Source organism: Choloepus didactylus, chromosome 19 (assembly GCF_015220235.1).
Source record: "Choloepus didactylus isolate mChoDid1 chromosome 19, mChoDid1.pri, whole genome shotgun sequence".
NCBI classification, from domain to species: domain Eukaryota; kingdom Metazoa; phylum Chordata; class Mammalia; order Pilosa; family Megalonychidae; genus Choloepus; species Choloepus didactylus.
The window spans coordinates 26,060,548-26,086,686 of NC_051325.1; the positions used below are offsets into that span (position 1 = coordinate 26,060,548).

The 26,139-nt window shown below is 35.6% G+C and overlaps 1 protein-coding gene across 6 annotated transcripts in view; it reads right to left on the reverse strand.

Moving 5' to 3' along the window:
* PLCB1 (phospholipase C beta 1) overlaps window positions 1-26,139 on the reverse strand; it is an 856,401-nt gene that overhangs the window by 377,174 nt on the left and 453,088 nt on the right. For all 6 annotated transcript variants that reach the window (XM_037811315.1, XM_037811314.1, XM_037811311.1 and 3 more), the window contains one exon: window positions 44-181. In XM_037811315.1, the coding sequence (XP_037667243.1) occupies window positions 44-181 (138 nt within the window). The remainder of the gene's footprint in view (window positions 1-43; window positions 182-26,139) is intronic.

Below are 26,139 nucleotides of genomic sequence, written 5' to 3' on the forward strand. Positions count from 1 at the left end.
TTCAGATTGGTGCGACATGCTTGATGAATTTCCATGCACATACCTTGGCCACTTCTTCCTGAAAAGCCACGAGATTCAAATGGGAGATGTTAACTAAGTCAGGACCATACACCACCGTTATCATGCGATGCTCCAGGCGCCCGATGTTCCCCACATCCAAAAGTTCACGTAACTTGGGGTCCTGGATAATAAATGTTGGGGAAAAAATTAGTCTATAACTAGAAATGATAACATGGTATCATAATTTCAAAAAAATTTGAGCTAGAATGATTTCAAACCCAAGTTTTCATTTATTCTTAGCAGAAAATGATACTAGTTGAAGCTCCCTCGTTTCCTAGTATTGCCCTGAACCCCTTAACCACCCCCACTCCCCATACTCCCCACCTATAAGGCACAGAGAAGTGAAGCAACTTGCCAAAAGGCTGTGGAATGAGGAATTTCTGACTACAATCTATAGCCCCCAGTCAAACGCTTTTTTTTAAATTGTCATACCGTCATTATTTATTTCCTCAGATCATACTGTGCATCACATACTGAAATGAAAAATTTCTCTCTCTCCTGTCAATTCACAGGCACATTAAGATGAAATTCATGGTTCTCATAGAATCAAAATACAACAATGCCATGGAATACTTGGGCAGATATATAGCCAAGGCTATATTTCTCTCGACCTTTTAGACCTTCTCTAACATTAGGTACCTATGCACAGGGATGGGGTGTTGGAGTGAGCAAAAGAGTGCTCACTTATGTTAATTTCGATCCTATCCTCAGAACCTTCTGGAATCTCTAGGTAGGGAACTTCTGTAGTCTTTTCAGAGCAAGTTGCATTATTTGGGACATCACAAGGAAGGATCCTTGGAGAGCCAGTCCTGCTGGGAAGAAGAGGTTCTCAAATCTCTTGGAGCTCAAAGTAAAACCTAAAATAGGGCACAGTCAGATTGGCTGAATTTATTTCCTTCCCATAGGACAGGCCTTGAAGGAAATGAGAAGTCCATGCCGAAAATTATCATCACATCAATCACTTAGCAAATTTGTAGCCAGACTTCTGAGCAAGAAATAGACTTTCATTCTTATTTATTTAGCTAAACGCTGGGCCAACAAGGGCTGATTTCTTAGGCTGGTTATTCTGACCTACCTTCTGAGGTTTTTATATAAACCCTTCTTAGGAAGAGCAGACTTCAAAAAGCCAAGAAAGAAAATAAACAAGACAGACCCAGCTGAGTAACTATTTGGTGCCATTCATTTTCCTCTCTTTAGCTAATACAACTTTCTCTTCTGTGCAGCTGCATAAAGAGGAACATTTTCAGGTAAGCTATGAAGAGAGAAAGCCCTGTTTTGAAGCTCTGCCCAATATGACTGAACTCTCAACTTGACTAATTAGTTGAAATCTATCAAGTACATTAGGCCTCCTTGAAGGATCAGATGTTGCCAATAAAAGCATCAATTTGCATGACCCAGGAAGGGAGAGGAATACAGTAAAAACTTTATTAGACAAACAATAATAGCAAAAAAAATGGGGACATTTTTAGCATTCTAGCATTAATAAAAACTTAAAGGAGGATCTTCAACAAGAGTAGACTTTTTGTGAAGGCTAAAGACTGATACCAGCTATTCTCTGAAAGGATAATTGCATCACAGTTTTTGAAGAACACTGAGGCAAGGTTCTAAGAGAAAATATATTTGATCAGTACTATTTTTTTTTGTACACTTGGAAGAGGGAAATCATTTTCAGAAACCATATGAAATTTCTAATTATAAATCACAAGTTTTAAATCAGCGGTTACAGAGTCCATCAATGTATTTACTTCTGTAACTGTTAATGGGAAACTATTTGGGTATGAATCAATTCTCTATTTTGGGACCTTTTAATCCTTCCAGTGATAGCCACACAACTCACCCTCTGGCTTTTCTCTTTCTCAAGCATTTTCTGTTCAGCCTATTCCTACTTTACAGCCTAATTCTCATGTGCATTCAAAACACTTTTGTTCACTTACTAAATAGGAGGTTGGTTAGAGTGTCACTTCTCTGAACTGCAGGGACTGGATATGAGGGGAAGAGGAGTTCTTTGAATTGCACTTGAGAGGTAGGAACTCAAGGCAAATAGACATCACCCAGAGGAGGTGCCCAGAATAGGAAATAATTTTGGAGAAGTACTTGTTGGATTCCCTCTGTCTGTTAGAAACAGTCAATAGGCATTAATAAGAAAGTTGAGCAAATCTTTGTGATGCCTTTATTTGTAAAAATTTTCCTAGTAATGGTGAAGTATTTCTAGTAATATATATATATATTTAAACAGACTGTTGGTCTTTGTGTAATTAGAAATCTGTAATGAAGCATTTAGAGGTGGTATTTGGGATTGAGTTGATAAAGCAAGATGGTAAAATGGTGATAATGACTGAATCTGAGGGTTAAGTAAATGAGGATTCATTACATAAGTCTCTAGACGTATGAGATGATTAACATTTGTATAAAGACTAAAAAGAAAATTATTGAGTATGAACTAGAGGTTACAAATTGGATTTGAGAAATGTTTTCTTGTAACAAAGCATGGTATTTTAAAATTATGGCATTCTAGAGATAAACAGAAACAACTGAAAGTATATAACAAGTAGTCAAGCAAGTTCCTTATAAGTTCCTTTTCTGGGATGGATCACACTGATTTAAACTATGGTTTACTTTCTTTTCCACCATCACATTATTTTATTTATCTTTAAAACTACACATTTTCTTCATCTATTACATTTTTATCACTACAAAACTTGGTTATGTTAGAATTCGCCTTTAAGAAATGATTTCACTTTTCTTTTTTACCTTGTCTCTAGGTTTTCTTTTTTTGAACAAAACGCCCCAAGCTAACCTGGCTGCTTCACATCCCTTTCCTGATTATTCCTCATTATGGAGCATATTGTTATGTGATGGGTATACTGAATACAATATTTGTCATCTCAAACACCAAAAGTTGACCTAAGTTGTCTTCAGCAGAGAAGGGCCTTAGAGAACAGGAAGAGGGAGAATTCTCTGGAAGGACAAACTGTTAAGGTACCAAGTTTTTGAAGGAAATTGTAGGTGGGAGGAATATAATGGGAATATATATATATTTTTAATTGTTGTTTCTGGGGTAAGCCACTCTCATGTCTGATGAAATAAGTGACTGTTTTTCAAAAAAAAAAAAAAAGAAAAAAGGAAAAAAGAAAAGAAATAAAAATAACATCAAAAATCTACAATTTGCATCAAAACCACCCCCTCCCCCAAAACTATTCTACCAAGGAATTTTATGTCTGAATTTTTCTCACTTACTGAACCTTCTGATAAGTTTCCAGAGAAGAACTTCCCTACCTGGGCTACTATCAGACTCAAACATGTTTCCTGGTTCCTGCTATTGATACACGTTCTTTGAAATTTTTTATGAAGAAAGTAAGCTGTCTTCATAACTCTGCAAAAACTTTCAATTTACCTGTTAGAGAACACTAGAGAATACAGCTCTGAAAAAAAATAAGGTGAACTTGTAATTTCATATTTTCTCTAAGTTGTCACTCAAGGCCTGTTTCAGCAAAGAATATCCCAGCTGTGATGCCACAGTTGGAATTAACCAGACCAACTAAGAAATCCTGGGAGCAATAATTTAACTGTACTTTTAAGGTAAGTCCTAGATCATAACTACTCCCTTAAGAGTTACAAAATAGGGACTGCCTGATTACATAAGCTCACTTTCTGTCAATCACCAGAAGTCATGATTCAATTACTTCATGTCTATTGCAAAAAAAGTCAAGTTCTGCTCTTGTATGCCAGATATCCACAAAATAAAATATCTTTTCAAGATCTTTAGATTTCATTTTTTTTTAATTAAATTCAGTTTCACTGAAATATATTCACACACCATACAGTCATCCATGGTGTACAATCAGCTGTTCACAGTACCATCATATAGTTATGCATTCATCATGAAAATCTATTTCTGAACATTTTCCTTACATCAGAAAGAATCAGAATAAGAATAAAAAATAAAAGTAAAAAAGAACACCTAAATCACCTCCCCCCATCCCACCCTATTTTTCATTTAGTTTTTACCCCATTTTTCTACTCATCCATCCATACACTAGATAAAGGGAGTGCGATCCACAAGGTTTTCACAATCACACTGTCACCCCTTGTAATCTACATTGTTATACAATCGTCTTCAAGAGTCAAGGCTACTCTTGGATTGGATTGGAGTTTGGTAGTTTCAGGTATTTACTTCCAGCTATTCCAATACATTAAAACCTAAAAGGTATTATCTATATAGTGTATAGGAATATCCACCAGAGTGACCTCTCGACTCCACTTGAAATCTCTCAGCCACTGAAACTTTATTTTGTTTCATTTTGCATCCCCCGTTTGGTCAAGAAGATATTCTCAATCCCACGATACTGGGTCCAGATTCTAGATTTCATTTTCTTTTACACCAGAAGCATTTTTGCTGCAGAAAATAAACCTTACTCATTTCTTACCCCCATGAAATATATCTTGATGGATTTTAGACTTATCAAGCAGTTGGTATATTAGGTTAATTTTGTCCACAGTACTTAATGAAATCCTCTAAATTTGAATTACCATCATATAAATATAATTTTAATATATCATTCATATGAAGAATCAGGTATGTGAAAGTCTTTTCATTAATGTTCAGGACAACAGACATGAAGGAGATGAATTCTTTGCTGCACTTAAGTGACAGTAGGACAGTCAAGCTTCACAGAGATAAAGCTGCCTTTTCTTTAAAGGCAGAGCAAACTCTTTTTTATGCATCATTCAGATATCATTGTAAAGGAAAGATATAAAATTAGTTCAACGATGGATCTCCATCAAGCCCTTGGATTCAACATTTTCATCTCAAAACAAAAAACTGTGGACTACCAAATTCCCTTTGAATCGAGGCTTATCCTCTCACTTCTCATTTCAAAGGTCCCTCTCTCTTTTTATCCATGTGATGAAGGTTGTCATCCTCTTCACCAGGAGGTACCAAGAGCTTAGGCAGCTCACAGCCAGCAAGCCTTTTTCAGATAAAACAGCATCCATGTGCATCATGATGATTCTGAAATATGTTGCTGTGAACATTTTCCCACACAGAGGTTGACAGGTAGGGCATTAGTTATTTATGTCTATTTCTCCCCAATTGACAGATGGGGTTCTGTGCATATTTGTCATCAATTTCTTTCAATGGATGGGGTGGAGGAGAACAGACTAACTATGGAAAAGGAAAGTAACAATCTGCAAATACTAGAAAGAGCAAGGAGATGATAAAATACTGCCCATTTTATCTCCAAGTAGTACCATTATAACAGAATCATTCATATTTGTTTTGGATAGAATGGTTGGGAGGTTATATAGTCAGTCTCCTCTCCACTCCCCGGGAATCTCAATGCCCAGTACAGAAATCTGTTGGTGGAGAAGAGAAAATTTAGTTGGCCTTGGTTTGCCTCTCCCTGCAAAATAAAGTGGCTTGAACAGGCTATGCATTAGTTGGCTGAACTAAAGCCAACACACTATTCACACCCAAAAGAAAAGAAAATGGTTTAGAAAATATGCAAAGGTAATCCTGCAGAAAAAATATTCCCCTTCATCACAGGCATATCCATGCAGCTAAAAATTTGGTTATCCTTGGGAATGGCCCCAAAGAAGAGATAAAATTCTAGAGAATTCTCAAATTGCATTGTAAGTGATAATTAAAAATTTAAAGGCTTCATGTTTTTCCTCCTCTATATGAATAAGCTCAGGGGCTGGTTTAATGTAGTTTCAAAAGCTAAAAAGAAAGGAAAGCAGAAGTGGGAACTGGGCGGCATTCAGGCGAAGGGGATTGAAACAAAGCGCTTGCATTCCTTGAAACAAGTAAGTTAGTCCCAGAATATAGAGATGTCCAAGGAAAAGACAACTTTAGAGCTGGACAAATGCTGTGACTAAACCTTTCAAGAAGTTGCATTATCTGAGCTAGTTCCAGGTCTGAACACACGCATTGCCTTACAGTGTTTGTTTTCACACTCCGAAGCAGACCAAATCAAAGATCTGGGTGCAAGTAGTTTATTTTGGAAGTTTATCACAGGAAGTTCAGTGGGGGGTGGTGGTGGTGGTGGGTGAGACAAAGAAAGCAAGCCAATATATTGTGTGTTTATGAACAGTTTTAACCACTTTGGGCAATTGAGGATCAGTCCATTGGAGACACTCTGAGAGAATTTGGAGAACACCCTCAGAATGTCCCCCAAGGAGCCTAGAAGTGGAGTATTTGTCTATGCACTCACATCCCTCACTGGTTAAGAGATGCTCCAGGGGTTTTTAGCTCCCTTACGTTTCTCACGCCAAAAAGCATTCTCAGAACCATAAGGAAACTGGCAAACAACCACTGGGGTGTTATGAATACGAGTGGGTGGAATATCCAATGGAATATGAGTGGATCAAAAATGCCCTTTACAGTGTTGAGAGAATGAATATAATAAGAAAATTTTGTCCTGATATTAAACTAGTCTTCACATATTCTATGAATGCCACATTGGAAGGCATTTCATCAGATAAGTTAATAGATTTATATTCTTAACTGTTCAGGTAATTCTATTAAAATAATAAACATAAGCACAATAAGTTCTTCTAATTAGTAGCTGTGTGTCACACGCCATTCTAGCCATTCTATACCCCCCCCCACCCTCCATTTAATCTGCAATCTAACATCATGAGACAGTCACTGTTATTCCCAATTAGCAAAGAAGGACCATGAGGTTCAGAGAGGTAAACTTATTTGCTCAATTTTATAAAACAGTTTGGGGTGGGATTGAATCCAAGTATACGTCTGACTATAAAGCCTAAGCCCTTTCCAATTTACATTGTGTTATAAAGCTTATCCAATTTGAATGGAGTTTATATAAAAATAGGAAAACAAATAGATCAATTGGCAGGATCCAAATTTTCCAATATAGGAATATTCCTATAGCAATATTTTAGGAAGCTCAATTACAATATAAAATAATCCAAATGCAAAATTAGAATAGGAAAGGTTTAAAGGCATCACTTGCCTTCCTAGGAAAGAATGAACCCTAAATGGTCATGTTTAATCATCATTTGTACACTCATCCTTACTTAAAGCATAAGTACATGAAATATAGCAGTAAAAAACAGTCAATGGACAAAGTCGTTAGCTTCCTCCTCTTCTAGTCATTAATTGTCAAATTCAGAAATTCTAATGTGTAGATAGCTTGTCACTCATGTTTTAAACTATTTCTCCAGACTAAATTCATACGCACAGCCATTATCTAGGGAACACTCCTGTGCGTAAAAATCCATATGCCCGAGGGACAATGGTGTGTGCAAAGCAGGCTATTAGGTGACATGGGTTCCTTCCCATTTAAAAGCCCCACAGAGAGGGTGACATGCATTACATTCCCCTTTCACATCCAGGGAAGGTCGATGCTTCCAGGCAATTCTGAACATGGAAGTGCCCAAGTTTTAGAAGAACAATGAAGCCTGTTTGTTAAAAGTATGCAAAGACACCTTTAGTGGCTCTACATCATCTCCTTGGTTGGGGAGTTCTTTATTGGTGAGATACTTTTTCCTATGTGTAGTTACACCTGCTTCCTTATAAGGTACTTTGATACAGTGAGATGGTACCAAAGGGCTTCTAGAACCTCAGAACATAATATAAAATCAAATATGTCAAAACAGAGGCCCAGCAATTCCTTAATAATGGCAAACACACAATGCTCATTTTGCAGTTTCTAGAAAATGTGTTATCCTGATGGCTTCTGACACATGGTGGGAGATGGCAGAGACCGCATTGTCTGCCTGGCTTTGAGCTGTGGCTCTGCCATTTAAAAGCAACATGACTTAGGGAAGTTTAGTAGTGCCTATTTAAAAAAGGCTGCTGTTGGGGAATAAATTAATTATTACATGCAATGTGCTCGGAGCAGCACATAACAAGCTCTGAGTAGAAAAATAAATCAAAAGCTTGAAAATGACGGACAATATGGGACAGCTACTGAATAATTTAATCTCTTATAGGAACCAGAACAATTTACTATGTATATTTTTATATATTTACTTACTTTGAGACTTGCCTAGCAGGACATCTATTTATGTTCCCAATTATGTATCAATAGTGTGTGTATAACTGGGCTGATGATATTCAAAACATAGTCATTTCAATTTATTTATTTATTTATTTTTTGCCTAACTCAGTCTTCCATGAGAAGTATAATTTAAAGAATGCTAAAGGACAAGTCATTTCTAGAACTTGTAGATTTCTGGCACCTGTATTTAACTTGCTTTGAAAATTAGGCAAAGCCATTTGTTTTCTTTGAACTTGAGCTTAGTTTCTGTGCAATGTGGATAAGCTCATCTGAAAGCATTACTGTGATGTTCGAAACCAAATCTACAAACTGTAATGTGTCACATGTACATAATGAATTAATATTATATTTTTACGGTGATTGACATGATTACTTATTTTAAGTATGACATAAAAAGAGCAGTGAAAGACTGTTAGATGCTATTTATATTTTTCTTATTAAAATTGTAAAGGGTTGTATGAGTGAAAAGGAGAGAAAATTTCCCCTATCAGTTCAGTAGTGATAACCAAAGATGTTTGAAGAAAATGGATAATTTATCTGTAAGTGTCTAAATATAGATGTGAATGTTTTTGCTGACAGCTCTTGAAATATTTCAAGATTAAATAATATTTGATTGTCAGATTAATTTCCTTTGCCTTATTTACATACATTTCCTTTTCCTTTACTCTAGATAAACATGAGTTAACTATATTCCATAACACATAAAGAAACACAGAATATACAGCTTTTTACAATCAGAGTCTGAAAGAGGTTTTGATATCTACATTTATAAGGAATAATTAGTAGCATCTAAGTAAGTCCTGCCATAAATATGCCTTGAGTATGGGCTTCCCTTTGAAAGTAAGAAAATGTCTTCTAAATCCCTTACTACTCACCTATCAAAACATATTATGTATGAAGACCAAATTGTCATCTCTAAAACCTCAACTCTTAATGAGTAAAAATTATCTTGAGAGTTATACAAAAGTGCTATTCAGTAAGACTATGCAAGTTAATATCTCCATGCCTCAAAGCTATCACCAAAATTGTTAGAACAAGGAATGAAAAGGGAATTCAAGGAGTTTGAAGCACTTTTATTTTTGTGAAAATGTGGAAAAATAATTAAGTGTTTAAAGGACAATATTATTAGATACATCTTTGCATTTTACTTGTTGATTTGTACTAATTAATTTCCAGGCAATTGTTTTTCCTTCCTTTTCAAATCTCATTCACCCTTTTTTCACCTTTTTACTTCTTTTCCCCTCCTCTCAGCCATCTTTTTTTCTCCTACCAGTTACCCCTCAGGCATTTTGTGAATCCTTTGGAAGCTGGCAAGTTAAATTCTAATTACATCTTCCTAAGAAGACAACATTTAATGCATGGAATGTTTTGGGATGAATTATAATGCCACCATGTTTCATATCAAGAGAGCTCAAAGCATCCTATTGTTATGGACTAAACTCAACCTCTTCTACTTCTAGAATTTCTAATTATTCAATATAATATTTACTACACAGTTAACCTGTAGCAAACTCAAGAAACAGAAGAGTAAGAAGTGGGATTAAGAGCATATACATACTCTCCTGTTTCCTTAATGACTACCACTCAACATATTTTTGTGAAATGCAGTTCAGAAGACATTGGAAGATTGGTTCACAGTTTCATTTCAGTCTACAAGTGATTTCCTAGAATTATCGAGCAATTTCACTAATTAAGTACAAAAAGATGGATTGCAATGGGTCATGAACAGGTTGTCTCTAGTGGTTACTGATAAGTGTTTAACAATAGGCTTTCAAATAACAAACAAACAAAAAAGCAAAAGCAACAAACCAAAAACCAAAATATGAAACAAACCACAGTCTTGAATTTCCATGGTACAAATAGGCCTGCCATAGCCAATTTCAAGCTACCCACATGGCATCACTGAATCCAGAGCAGGGAAGAGATGGACGGTAATGTGCCATTAAGTAGTATTTCCAGCATACAGATACAAGGTTGTAAAACAACCTCAAGAGCATGAATTATAGTAAAATGTAATAAATAAATAGGAAGTGGTGTGTTTTGGGTAGTGACTTCCTTTGTTTTAATATAATTTATTATGTTGCAAGTTTATATAACTTAATTCATAATAATGGCTGTGTTTGTAACAACCAGTAACAAAATTACCAACGATTTAATAATTGGCTCTCATGAACTGGGAAGAGCTGGCTCCAGCACACCACTGGCTGTGTCTAAAGGTGGTCTGAAAACGTTACAGCGTGGAACAAGAGAGACTCCGCCAGGGAAGAAGAGGGAAAGGCCTCGATTTGAACCGCATCGCCACAGATCGCTTTTAGGCATAATTTTATCTATTTTGTCCCCCTTCTCTGGCCTCCTTATTCCTGGCAGGATTTTGCTTCATGATTGTTTTCACTGTCATAGATCTTTCTCCTCAGGCTTATCTGCAGGACCCCAATCTGGGTGCTCCCCAAGAATGGGCCTGCTGGGCAGACCCCATAGCTTCCGGCTCTAGACCTCTAGGGCTGGGCCCTGGACAACCATCTTCAAATACAATACTCCAACTCAAAAGGAAATTAATAACGGCATTTTACTCCAAAATATAATGTCTTATGTGGATTTTCCCTTATAAGACAATCTGTTTTTCTAGGGGCACATTGCTGTTGACTGATGCTCCAAAGGCTCCTTTGTAGAAGATTCAGCATTTTCCTAGTGTTTGTGGGCATCTGCCTCATGTTCCTTATTTATCCAGTTAGCAAAAGTTTACTGAGCGCCTATTATTTGCCTGGTTTTACATTAGTTATGGAGCTACACTGGTGAACAAAAACAGACACCATATTTGCCCTGGTGGTGCTTACAATCGGTGGGGAAAGGGACATTAAGTTAATCTAAGAATCTCAAAAAAAGATGTAGACCTATTACTGTGAGGGACTGGAGTCAGAAAAGACTCCCCTAAAGCAGTATTAATTGGTGAGCTCAAATTTGAAAAATGTGGAGGAGAATAATCAGGTGAAAGGAGGGTAGTGAGAAGCACTTCAGGCAGGGGAATTGCATATGCCAATGTCCTGTGGTAGGAGGAAGAGTACGCAAGTGTGAGAAAGTTAAAAGCTAGTGAAGGAGCTTGGATGAAATGAAACCTAAGAGACAGCTAAGAGGCCCTACCATGCAAGGATGTACGGTCTGTCTTTGTTGAGGAATTCTAAGCCCTTGAGCAAAGAGCAAAGAGAAGCCATTGAACAATTTTAAGAAGGGGAAGGACAGGAGGTGAGTAGCTAGAATGTGGAGGGCAGATTGGAGGGGAGGCACCTGCAGCATTCCAGCAGGGAGAGGTGAGTAGCGTGGGCAAGAAGGGTGGTGGGGTAGTTGGACAGACTTAAGAGACGGATAAGAGGTAAAGTCAGCTTGTCATTATGATGGATTAAATATTGGGACTGAGGAGATTGAGGTGTCACTAATAACTCCTAGTTTCTGAATTGCACAAATGCATGCAGAGACAGGGAGGCTTGGAGAAGGACCAGGTTTGGTGGGAGTAGACGGCATGCTCATGACTGTGGGTTCTGATGTGCTAAGTCAGAGGTGAGGTGCCTTTGAGGCTACTCCTCTTTGCAGAATATAAATCTGATTGTAAAGGTCTTCTCTACTACGGAATAGGTACAGAAAACCAAGCCCCTGATTTCTGTTTCATTCTGGATAGGATTCTAAAAACAACCAAAGCAACCTGTAAAGCAAGATGTCAAGCTGACTTGTAACACCTTCTCCTCTTCTTTTGATTTCCATGTAAAAGCAATTTTGTATTTATCAAAGTCTACCCCCAAGAAAGCAACATCTACTGAACATCTTCTAAAGAGAGTTAAAAAGATGTGAAACATTTGAAATAGTCTCCATGGAAGATAGATACTAACAAAGATTTGTTTGCATTGTTACATCCATAATGAAAGGGGACACTGGAATCATAAAGGCACTATATCAAAAGGCATCAATTTCCAAGACCATTATGTTTTATGGGGTGGTTTTGAGTAGTGATGTAGAATTTTAAAAACCTTCAAAATGTGATATATGAGATGCTTCTCTACTTAAAACAAAAGAACTATGAATCACTGTCTTCCTTACGAATTTCTTTCCCCCCAATCCAAGTGATTTGCAATAGTTTAGTACTATTTTCAAGGCAATATATATATGAAAAACCATTTAAGCATACAGGATGCAACAGTATGCAGCTTTTAAAAGTGACGTTTATGAAGAATTTTAAAGAATAAGGTACACTGCTGATGGTATAATATTGGTTGTAAAAAAGGGTTACTAAAAACTTGTACAGATCATCTGATGTTAATTCTGTACAACAATAAATATAGAAGTAAAGACTGCAAGGAAATACAACAAAACAGTAGCAGTGCTTATTTCTACATGGTGGGATCATGGGTGATATTTTTCTCAGATGAAAGAAACTTCTGAATATGAAGATATTTCATACTCTTGTAAAAGATTTAAGCCATTAAAGAAAACCTAATAAAATTAACCCTGAGTCCCACCAGCCATATGCAACCACCAAAATCATGTTGGAGAACATCTTTCTAGGCCAGTACTCTCAAAGAGAATTTTCTGTGATGACGGAGATTTTCCGTACCTGTGCTGTCCAATGTGGTATCCACCCAGTCACATGTGGCTATTGAATTCTTAAAATGTGGCAAGTGCAACTGTGGAACTTCATCTTTTATTTGATTTTAATTTAATAAGACACATGACCAATGGGTACCAAATTGGACAGTGCAATTCTAGACATTTCTCTACATAGACACATGAACACAAGAAATCTTATATAAATAGAATCCAACTACACATGCTTATTAGTAACTTGCACATCAATATGTTGAGGAAATCTTTATAAATACAGACCTATGTTGTCCTTTTAATTGATTCTGCAGAATTCCCCTATATGGATGCACCATCATTTATTTAACACATCTCTTATCATTGAACAGGTTTTACTATTATAAACAATATTTCAATGAACATCTGTTTATATATATTATCATACACTTGACCGATTGTGTACTTGGGATCTTTGGCAATCAAAAATGAAAGAAAAATGCTATCTTGTTATTATTTTTATTTGTGTTCTAAATATTGCTAGTGACGATGAGCATTCCTTCCTATATATTGGCCATTCACATGTCTTTTATATCATGTACTATTTATTCAGGCTGTTATCCCCTATTCTAATAGGATATTCCTCTTTCTCTTATTGACTTATAAGGTGACCTTGTTTTTATTGTTCCTTTGACTGACATATATTTCCTAATATTTTTTCCATTGTATATTTTCTCTTAATGTTTGTTTATATATATATTTTCCCCTACAGCAATTTAAAAAGTTTTGGTATTCCAATCCATCATTCTTTTAAATTATTTTTTTTTGACGGAAAGGCCTTCATTATCTTGACATTTCAAAAATATTGCGTTTCCAGGAAAATTTTTCCCCCTCCTTTTAGGCACTTTGCAATTGTTTACAAAGACCATGCACTCAATGTATCACTGTAATATTGAGAAAAATATAAAAAGGAAATTTTTGTTTTTGTAAAAGCAAAAATCAAGTTTCCTTTTAAATGGGAACTTGACAAAGTTACTGTTAGTTTCTTTGTGGTCTACAGAGGAGGATATACAAATACTAGCCTGTTTAAAAGAATCTTATGATACCGACTGAAAGTTACATACTAGCACAGAAGACAGCCAGCTACTATGTTCTGAATTTCCCCTGTGAGGTAATTATAATACTCAATAGCAGGTTAATGGGCACAGCTTATGCTGCACAGACAGGTCCCTGAAATCCACTGTTAATTGTTGAACCCATCACTCCCACAGGATCGTGTGAAGCTGTCTACCTCGGAACGGCTCTGCAATAGTGATGATCTGATCCTAAACACTTGAATAAAAAGGCCATAAATGATGGTGATCATTGGTATCAATTTAAATGATTGCTGCTTTGACCAAGTGGCTGGCACACAGCTCCCTAATTCATAAAGAAAATTACATATTCAGCAGAGTAGCAGTATTGGACACCTGTTGAAGAGCCTTTAAACGTCTTAGAAGTCTATTTAGATATTTAATGTATACAATAGAGCCAATATTCACCATTCCAAGCTCTACTGGTCAATTGTTAAAAAGGAAGCAAACACGACAGGCTGGAGCCCACACATCTCACATCCAGATTCACCTCTGCTTGGCTGTGTTCAGCAGGGCCACGTCAGGGAGAAACTCTTGAATGTGGTCATCCAGTTAGGAACCAAAATTCTTCCTGGAAAGTCATTAACAAATGGTAACTTTCTCTAGATTGTCTCAGAAAACGCCCTTTGTACAGAATGAAATACAGCTGTTTTATTAATCAGGTCGGTAGGTCAATTTTTGTGGGGAAGGGACTTAAAGCCTCCAGGGCACAGGGAGGCTATGGATAAATTAACAACCTGGGACATCTGGTCCAGCCAGTAATTGGGGTGTAAGGGTCTGGGGTAACCAACAGATGTATGGGATTTAGTGGGTCCATGATAACCCAATCCATCTAGGGAACAGAGGACATTTAGTGCCTCTTAGGATACACAAAACAGAGGGTAAAGGTGCCTCCTGGGGAAACCTCTGGGATTTCACTTGGGTCATGATAGAGAAGAGAACTTGAGAAGCACTTATCCTTTATACTCTAAGGGCAAATGAGCCCTGAGAAGATGGGACAGGAAATGCTACAGGACATTGAATTAATGGGGATAACCGGCTACTGTTTATACACCACTCTCCTCTCCATCTTGCCCATCCAGAAGAAGGCGAAAACGAGGGTCTGTGGACTGCTTTCTCCAAAACTGCCTTTTGGATCTTAGTATCACAGAACACCAGCGAAACTCTGGATGTTTAAGAATTGATCCACCAACACCCAAATGAATATTCTGGAGAGCTCTATATACATCATAACAATAGTTCTTTCATCTGATATTTGGTTTGCACCTTTAAAATTCATTCAGTAAATTTTATACATTTATTGTGGTTCCCTATGCTAGGATTATGATTATGAATAAGGTACAGTCCTTGCCCTCAAGGTGATGATGATCTGGTAGAAAACAACAATATATATAGATCCTTGGAGTAGAATGGGATAAGTGCTTTGGGAGAAAATGCCCTTTGAAGGGCACTTAACTGTGTTTAAGAAAGTTAAAAAAGGTGAGATATAAAGATGTATTTTTTTTTTAATAAAACAATAAAAAAACCTTTCTACTTATCCATCCATACACTGGATAAAGGGAGTGCGATCCACAGGGTTTTCACAATCACACTGTCAAGATGTATGGTTTTTTAAGGGACAAAATTTGAGGCGACAACACCTAACAAGAGTTTGCAGACACACAAATAGGGCTAAGGAAATGTCTCAAAATACAAGTGGAGACACTAGAAAAGTTATCAAAGAGTCACTGAATATCTCAGGCACCATTAAGAACTCAGCCAATAAAATTCCAAAAACTGTTTTTGGCCGATAAAATCTCTTCCAGTCCATGTTACTAGAGCCCTCCTGGTAATCCTACCCTTATGAAAAAGTTGTTTTTAGAGTTTTTAGAAATGAAGAACATGTGGAAGTCATGTTTTCAGGGATTAATGAACTTATAATTTTTTTTGTTATGAAAATAAATTCTTAATGGGAGAATTCTAACATATTAACTTAACCAACCCAGGCTGACAATGAGGTAACCTGCTGTGAATGAACTTCTAGCAGTAGAAACTTTTCTTGGCAATCCCTTTGTTAGTGATATGGATGTATTTTTAATTTTCTCCAAAATATGGAATTTTAAACATGAAGGTTTAACCATATCAAAACCAAAGTATTTCTATATATCCCAGAATAAAGAATTCAAGAAGATAGAATCCAATGACACATTCTTGTTTCCTGCATATATATTTTCTTAACCTTGAAAACACAAGGGTTTTTACTTTAAAATAAAAATTTACATTCATATAGAGCTTGGCACATATATGTAGATGGGTGTTAACCTCTATCATACTCCTTCAGTCTACTCTAATCCTATATAAATTAAAAGAAAAAGAAAAAAGTAAGAATTTAAGTGTAAATATCCTCAGTGGATATGAAACCTAGGTTGATTTTTCCAGACAGCCTGAAAAAATTTCTTACAGTAAATGGTTTAGCATTTACTTAAGGTTTTTCTTTAAAATCGCAGATTTCTTAAAATTAGATATTTTCACTAAAAATATAAAATTTTATGCACACACATATCCATAAACAGCTACAAAACATTAAAATATTCATAATCAGGAAAGCAGCTCTGGAATGGTGGAAATCAGGACTTCTGAAAATTGACTCCTCCATAAAAGCAATGAGAATACTAACAAAGCCAGCGAAATTCAACTTTTCCAGAATTCTGGAAATTCATCAAAAGCTTGCAACAATCTGAGAATGCTGATCCCAGGAAAAAACAAAAACAAAAAAAAAGCTGTATCTTGATAAGAACAGTGAACTTGGTGACATTTTAATTTGCTCCCTCTCCCCAGTTCCATGGTAGCCTAAAAATCAGCAACCTCTCGACTGTGGTAGCTGTGAAAACCAGCAGCCTCTCAGTCATCGGAGATTGTCATGGAGCTCCTCAGAAAGCACCATTCTTATTGTCATGACTTGACCTGTACAGCAACTCTCTCGAAAAACTCCATTCACAGGGCTTGCCTTTATTTGACTTGATGCAGTTTAAGTGAGAAAAGCCCTATCCCAAGAGCATTTCTTGAAAACAATCAGCAGCAATTGTTTAGCATGGAAATATAAGTTGGGCAAACAAGAAACTGGCTCAAAAACTTAGAACGAAAATCTGGGGAATGATATGTTCATGGAGCTGAGGGGTAAGGATCTTCAAAAATCTTCATTATATTTCTGGGAAATATAATGAAGGCTACACACATGCAGGGCTATGTATATGCTCAGGAAAGTCTTGAGAAGGCACTGACCTCTCTCACCTCTGGCAGACCTTGAGGTTCTGTGCAAACAGGAAGTCAAGACTAAGGTAGAGTTGTATACTGCTGGAGTGTTGGTGGAATTACAATCTATAAAGATATTATTTATATGACATTAATATCACAAAGAAGAGGGAAGGAGAGAGTTGTAAGAGAATAATTTTTATACACTATTAAAATTAAGTTCATACTAATCTGAACTAAATTGTTTCAAGTTAAGGTGCTAATTGTAACTCCTACTGCAATCACTAAAAAAAAAAAAAAAAAAACTCAAAAAATGGTAAAATAAATAACAAGGGAATTAAAATGCTACACTTGAAAATAACACAAAAGAAGGCAGTAATAGAGAATAGGGGAACAAAAATGACATAAGACATATGGAAAATAAATAGCATGACAAATGTAAATCCTACCATATTAATATTTACATTAAATATAAATGGATTAAACAATTATACACTCCAATCAAATGGAAAGAATGGTCAAATGAATTAAAAAATAAATTATGATCCAACAATATGCTGTCTACAACAGACAATTTTTAGCTTCAAAAACATAAATGGATTGAAAGTGAAAGAATGGAAAAAGATATAATATGCAAATGGTATCCAAAATAGAGTTGGAATGTCTAGTTAACAAAATAGATTATATAAGAAAGTCTAGGAAAAAAGAGGGCCATTTAAAAATTACAAAATATTTGATCCATCAGGAAGACATATTGTAAATATATATCCACTTAACAATAGAGCCCATAACACTTTAATGAAAAATTCATAGAATTGAAGAGACAAATAGGCAATTCAACAATATTAGTTGGAGACTTCAATATCCAACTTTCAATATTGGTTAGAATAAGAAGGTAAAAGATCCACAAGGGGATAAAAGACTTGGCCAACTCTATAAATTAACTAGACATAACAGTTATAGGACACTCTGTCCAACAGCAAAAAAATCTGTATTTTTCTCAAGTGCACATTGAATTTTCTCCAAGATAGACCATTTGTTAGGCTATAAAACAAACCTTAATAGATTCAAAACTACTGAAATCCTACAAAGTAAGTTCTCTGATCACAATGAAATGAAATAAAAAATCAATAGCAGAAGGGAATTTGGGAAATTCACAAATATTTCTAAACTAAACAGCATACCCCCAAATAAACCATGGGTCAAATAAAAAATAAGGAAAAGTATAAAATACTTTGAGATGAATTAAAATAAAAACACAATTTTCCAAACTTATGGTATACTGCTAAAGCAATGCTAGGAGGAAAATTTATAGCTGTGAACACTTATATTAAAGGAAAAAAGATCTCAAATCAGTAACCTAACTTTGCACATTAAGAAACTAGACAGAGATGCACTAACTACACTCAATGCATGTGGAAGGGAAGAAATAATAAAAATTAAGTGAAAATAAATGAAACAGGGAATAGAAAAACAATAGAGAAAATGAACAAAATCACAAGTTGGTTCTTTGAAAAGATCAACAAAATTGACCAAACTTTAGCTTGACTGACTGAAAAAAAGATTCATATTACTAAAATAAGGAATAAAAAGGGGGACATTATTATTGATCTTACAGAAATAAAAAGCATAATAAGAGTATATACAACAACTATTATATGTGAACAAATTAGACAATCTATAGGAAATGAAAAAATTCCCAGAAAGAAATTTACTACTGAAATGATTCAAAAAGAAATAGAAAATATGAATAGATCTATAACAAGTAAAAAGATTGAATTAGTACCTATAGAACTTTCCACAAAGAAAAGCCACTGCATGGTTGTCTTCACTTTAAAGAGTTAATACTAATCCTTCACAAACTGTTCTAAAGTATAGATTAGGAGGAAACACTTCCAGATGCATTTTATAAGATCAATATTACCCTGGTATCAAAACCAGACAAAAACATTACAACAGAAAACTATAGACCGGTATCTTTATGAATACGTTTGCAAACATCCTCAACAAAATATTAGCTAATCGAATCCAGCAACAAAGAAAAAGGTTTATAATGCCCAAGTGACATTTATCCTAGGAATGCAAGATCAGTTTAACACCTGAAAATTAATCTAATACCTCATATCAATAGAATAAAGGACAAAACTCACAAGATCATCAATAGACACAGGAAAAGGACTTTAAAAAATCAGTATCCTTTCATGATAAAAACACACAAAAACTAGACATAGAAGGGAACTTCCTTTATGTGTGTAAAATCATCTTTCCAACATGGTGCTGGGACAACAAGTTATCCACATGCACAAAGTTGGACCCCTACCTCCCACCACATGCCCTAATTAATTCAAAATGGATCACAGACCTAAAACTACAAAACTCTTAGATGAAAACATAGAGTAAATCTTCATGACTATGGGTTAGGCAATAGTTTCTTAGACAGGTGTGGTAGATTGAATTATGTATCCCAACAAAGACATGTTCTTAATCTTAACCTGCATTCCTCAGGGTGTGACCTCATTTATAAATAGGACCTTTGGAAAATGTTATTTTTAGTTATGGTGTGGCCCAGCTGAATCAGGGTAGTCCTTAATCTGCATCAATGGAGTCCCTTATAAGCACAAGAAATTTGGAAGCAGTGAGTTGGAGAAAGCTACACAGGAAGAAGCCAGAAATCAGTGGAAACTGGAAGAGCAGACACTAGGAAAGACAGATTCCCATATGACAAGAGGCAGAGATGCAAGTCAAGAAACTCCAAGGATTGCAGCAAGACAGCACCAGAAGGCTACAGATTGTGGGGAGAAAGACTGGTCTTGCTCACTCCTTGATTTCAGACATCAAGCCTCCAAAAACATGAAGCAATACATTCCCATTGTCAAGTCAAACAACGTATGGTATTTGTCATAGCAGCCTTGTGAACTAAGATAATGTGACACCCAAATCACAAAGCAACAAAAGAAAAGAACTTTGATGAAGTTCATCAAAGTGAAATATTTTGTGATTCACAGGATACAACTAAGAAGGTGAAAAGACAATTCACCGATGGGATAAAAGTTTGCAAATCTTATATATGCTAAAGGGGTTATATCAGAAAAATATAAAGATCTCTTACAACTCAACAATGAAAAGACAAATAACACAATTAAAAATGGGCAAAGAGCTTGAATAGACATTTCTCCAAAGAAGATATACAAATGGCCATTAAACACATGAAAAGGTGCTCAACATAATTAGCCATTAGGGAAATACAAATCAAAACCCCAATGATTACCAGTTCTTACTACTAGGATAACTAAAATTAAAAGGTCATATAATAATAAGTTTAGATGAGGATATGGAGAATTTGGGGCCCTCAAACTTTGCTGGTGGGAGAGTAAAATGGTGCAGTTACTTTGGAAAACAGTTCACCAGTGCCTCCAAATGTTAAATATTTGACCTGTATGACCTAGCAATTGCATCTCTAGGTGGACTCAAGTGTAATGGGTAAAGGATTTCTATTTTGGGTGATGAAAATATTTTGAAATTATAAGTAGTAACATTATACAGCTGTGAATATACTAAAACACCCTGAATTGTACCCTTTAAAGGTGTTATTTTTTTGGTATGTGAATTATATCTTAATGAAGCTGTTATAAAAAATAGAGACATTCATCTATGTGTGCCCTAAAGTAACTGGGTACTCTCACTGGTGGGCATACCCTGCTTTGAAAAAAAGTTGCTATATGCCTCAGACAGAATAAATACCTGAATCATGAAATTCAGTGTTTTTGGAGAAAACTTCAAAGTATTTTTACTCTTGGCGGGTGACTGAATTTTCTTGGCCTAATGATAGGTGGTGAACAGAAGGAAAAGAAAATGGTGAAAACGGCAGAAGCTGACTTGCTAGATGTGTGCGAGTCAGCATTTATAAGAAACATGGCTTCGGAAGGATACATTTAACCTGGCACAATGATTTTTTAATCCTTAACTCTCTTTAGTGGAACCTCATGCCGGTTTCACTTCATCCAAAAATCTGGGGATTTTCCAAACTTTAAATCTCCTCATTCCAATGTTCTGAGCCACAAATTAAATGTCTGAATCAGTTCTAGCATCATAGGGAAGGGTACCGTTAGAGCATAATTCTATCTACAATTAATAGCCTAATCTCTGATAGCCAATACTGCTTTTGTTCTATTGACCTGCCTGCTGGGTGAGTGAGTGAAAGTGACTGAGGAAATAGTTGGAGAAAAATAACACTTACAAGTCAATAAATCTTTTTTTATGTTGACGGGAGTAAGAGAAGGGGATTTAACATTCCCATAGCTCAGAAAAGTCCCAGGAATAAATGCTTGTGCCAGTTTTCTAGGGTACACTTAAAAGATTAGGGTCTCTATGTTTGTACATTTCAAAACACTTTCAGACCTAATGGTTTTGAATCCAACAGGCCACCACTGTTGTACAATTGATTGATAATTCTTCCAGTCTTCAGATTATGGTAATACAAATATTGAATTCATTCAAATATTGGAAACTATAATTAAAATAAAGCTTTGTTCAGAATCCAAATAATTATCTCTAATATTTTCATTTTTTAGCCTCATTCATTTACTTATTTATTCAGAAAATATTTGCATTCCTACACTGTACATGTAGCTATGCCAAGTGACTCATTTTTGTGTTTTTATAAAATGCATTTATGAAACATTTTATGAAAGGTATTAGTGTCTTAAGCAAGAAACCACCCTATAAATCTACGTAGCATTATAAAAACATCAGGAAATATTTTCTTATTTAGCTATTTAACAAATGTCACATGATACTGTAAAGCCATCTAATTTAGGTGAGCAATGAAACATCACATGATAAAGTGTTTTCTGAGCTGAAACAAGTTTGCCCTGTGTATACCCTTTTCCTTTAAGCCAGAGTTGATTACCAGCTTATTTTGAAGTCCATTTACTACTGTGAGAAAAGAGAGCAATTTTGTGTATCAACCATGCAGTAGAGCCCCAAGTCTTTACAAAATCCCAAGGCTCACTCTCAAAGATATTCTAAATTTGCATATAATATTGGATTCTACACTGTGTGAAAATGGAAACTTTCAATTTAGGCATATGATTCAAGCTTTGTGCTCTCTCTACTCTAGCTATCTTGAACATATATTTACTCATTTATTTTAAGAAATAACATACATGCACTAAAATGCACAGAGTGCATTAATTTTTAAGTGTACAGCTTGATGATTTTTACATTTGTACATAATCTGAAATCATTCAGATTTGATCTGAATACACACATTTCCAGCTCCTTATTTATTCTAGTCATTTTTATATCTAATTTCTGAAAATTCTCATCCTTAAGTCTCATATCCATTCATTTGTATCATCTTGACAACATTCATTCATTCATTCAGGCAAAACCTGTGCTAGGCACATGTGAAACAACTCATACAATGCTTACATTGTAGACAACCATGAAACAAACATCTATAATGAACAAGAAAGCTTCAGAGAGTGATAAGTTCTAATGAAGACAATAAAAGAGGGTGAAGTGGCCTAGTGAGTGGATGTGGAAGGAGGGGCAGCCTTAGATGGCATATGACAAGATGCATATGACAAGACCCAGGTGAGAAGAGGAACCAAACAAAGTTTTTGAGACAGAACTTCCCAGGCAAAGTGCCAATCATACCCCAAAGTGGGAATGTATTCCTGAGTCCAAGGAACATAAAGAAGGCCGGAGACACTGGAACACTGCAAGAGAGGGAGCAGCCATCTATGGTGGGGTGGGAGGGAGACAAGATCTGGGAGCAACCACTTGGGCTCTTGTAGGCATGGAGTTTGGATTCTATTTGAAACACAGTGGAAAGCTGTTGGGTTTAACGCAGGGGAGAGACACGATTTGATTTCTAGTTTTTGATGATCACTTAGTCTGCAACATGTAAAACTAGGGGCAAGGAGGCCAGTTAGGAGGCATTCCACAGTCTAGCTCATGGTGGTTGGACTAATGTGGAAGGAATGGAGATGGATTACACTGGGTGTAATTTGGACATGGAGGTGATGGACCTTGCTGATGAATGTACTATGGTGGTAGGTGGAGCTGAGGGAAAGAGAGAGATTAAAATGACTTTCCAGGTTTGGGCATTAACAGGGAAGATGGCATTGCCATTTATTGAGGCTGAGATTACTGGAAAGGGATACAATTGGGATCGGGGCACCACCACCTCTTGCCTATACTCTTGTAACAACTTCCTTACTGGTGTCTACCTTCTGGTTCGTCCTCTAACAATTCATTCAAGAAAAATATCATTTACCAAAACTGACCAAAAGAAGGGGAAATTTTTAACAAATAAAAAAAATCAAGGAAAATCTTGAAATGGTGTTTTAAGATGTTATCTTAAAGACAGGTTAAGGGCCTATATAGGTTTTGGGGGAATTCTGTCAAACTTTCATGGCTAGGATAAATTCTACATTTCAATATACATTTATATATATATAGAAGTAAAAAGATGTAGTACTTGTTTATTTTATGAAGCTATCAAGTGCCTCATTCAAGAGCCTAACAAAGTTAATATAAGCACAAACCATATAGATAATCTCACTTATGAGTATAAATGTAAATATCCTAAAAGGAATAGTAGCATATTGAGTTCAATAGGACAACGATAATTAAATTATAATAATAGTAGTAGTAGTCTAGTGTTGAATATTGAGCAAGTGTTTCATCTGTGTCAGGAGCTTCATAGACGCTTTCCATAGATCAGTCCTCTTAAGGAGAGGTACCATTATCTTCATTTTTCAGAGGAGGAAACTGAGACAAAGAAAGGTTAAACAACGATTTTATAGCGCTAGTATGATAAACTTGTTTCCCAGATATGTGGAGAAAGCACTGTAGTGTCCAATAAGTAATGTTGAAATTATTTTTAGACTATTGGAATAAAATTAATCTTTTTACGCTTTCACAGAACATAATGATGTTCAAATATATTAAAGAGTTAAACGTAAACAACCAAAACATGAAGATGAAAATATAGGTAAATGTTTACATAATATAAGGATAGGAAGATAATACAATGGGACAAAATGTTAATCAAAACATATGCTAAAAGCAAAATTATAGAGAACACAAATGGGAGAAATATTTGACAGAGAAAGATAAAGGTTAATGTTTTTAGTATAAACAGAACTCTTTTAAGTTGATATATGGGAAAATCATCAGAAAAAAGCACACAAAGGTGAATGGATGCTAGTCACAGTGATATATACCTAAGTGAAAATCTGGAAGAATTAGACATATCCAATTATGGGGAACTGATTAACTAAATTAAGTCCTTAGGATGAAATACTATACAGTTCTAAGAATGTTATTGATATCGAAAAGAAAATTTCTTGCCACAGAAAAGCATCATGATATACCAAGGGGAAAACAGCTTTCAAAGTGGAATATACTATACATTGTTGACTGTAATCTATATGTGTGTAAATTTGTGCTCACACATACATACATACACTCACAAAATAAAACAATTGTTATTGCTCAGTTGTGAGGATTTTCTTCTTTATACTTTTGTTTCCAATATTCTACACTTTTGTATTATGTCTATAATTGAGAGGGGGCATTATAGGGATATAACAAAAAATGTTACACTCAGCCTTAATTGATACTTTTTTTACTGCATGTGGTGAGTCTTCACAGAATCTTCGTTTTTTTCTGGTAAATTAAAAAAAAAAAATTCTGCACTTAAATTTCTAACAAATACAGTCAGAACCCAACAAATCCTGTACCCCCAAAGATCTTTGTGTTGCACACCTCCAGGGGGCACCATTCAGATCATATTATAAAATATAATATTCTATATTATACTCCATAAGAAATACAATTATCAACAGACCCTCTTGAATTGTGCAACATGAAGGTAGGGATGCTACAAGACATTCCCTAAAATACAATTTCAAAAGCCTGTTTTTCATCCTTTCTGCCTTATATATAATCCCCACCCTAACAAATGATAGGCTACAAAATAACAATTTCCATTGTGTTTGTTTGTAGTTGCAAGCTATTGTTTGACTAATCAAGAAATTCTAACTAGACACTTTCCATGACTAGCACTCAAATCCCTGTTTTATAGATACTCTATTTACCGTATATACTTGGGAAACTTTAGTAATTTCATAATAAAGTTTCATCATATTACATGTCTAGAAAAAATAAAATAAGGATGTACTCAAACTAAGATTGGGGGTTGGAGACAAAGATAAATATTTCACATTTTTAAAATCTGTAGATTTATTGTTCAAACTGACATATCTAAAGCACTTGAGTTTCAAAGTGCTTTATACTGTAAGTACTTTATACCTTTTAGTTACATTATACCTTTTAGTTTTATTGAGGTGAAATTCAAATAACACAAAACTAAACATTTTAAAGTGAAGACTTCAAAAGCATTTAGTATATGTAGTAACACACACACACACACACACACACACACAACCCAAAAGCATTTAGTATATTCACAATGTTGCACAACCACCATCTCTATCTAGTTCCCAAACATTTTCATCACCCCAAAATAAAACCCTATACCCTTCAGGAAGTTGAAATCATTCACTATTACCTGTCCAACACAAACAATCATCAAAATGGGAGCTGCTGTTTCGAACTGGTGAAATTACTTGTTAGAACCAGACTAAAGTAGATACCTACAAAAATGGTTCTCAAAATTTGGTGCGCATCAGGGTCACCCGTGTTAAACCACACGTTGCTGTGTCCCACCCGAGAAGTGTGGATTCAGTAAGTTTAGGGTGGGGCCAGAGAATTTGCATTTGTAACAAGTTCCCAGATGATGTGATGCTGCTGGTCTAGAGGCCACTGCTAAGAATCACTGATCTGTGAGCTCAGACATAGCTGGATTGGTGAGCACTGGCTCTAGGTTTAAGACCTCCTCCTTTTTGTAGAGAGCGCAGTGGCCCATTCTGAGCCAGCTGGTGATGCTAAATCTCAACAGCTGGGACTACTGTAAAGGATGTTTGTATTGCATCTTTGAGTCCTACACTTTAGAGAAAGTGCAAATATTAACTTGATTTTGGATCTGAGCCACTTTGAAAACCTTAAACATTGGGTTTAACCATAGATTTAGCAAGATATATGAGAAATAA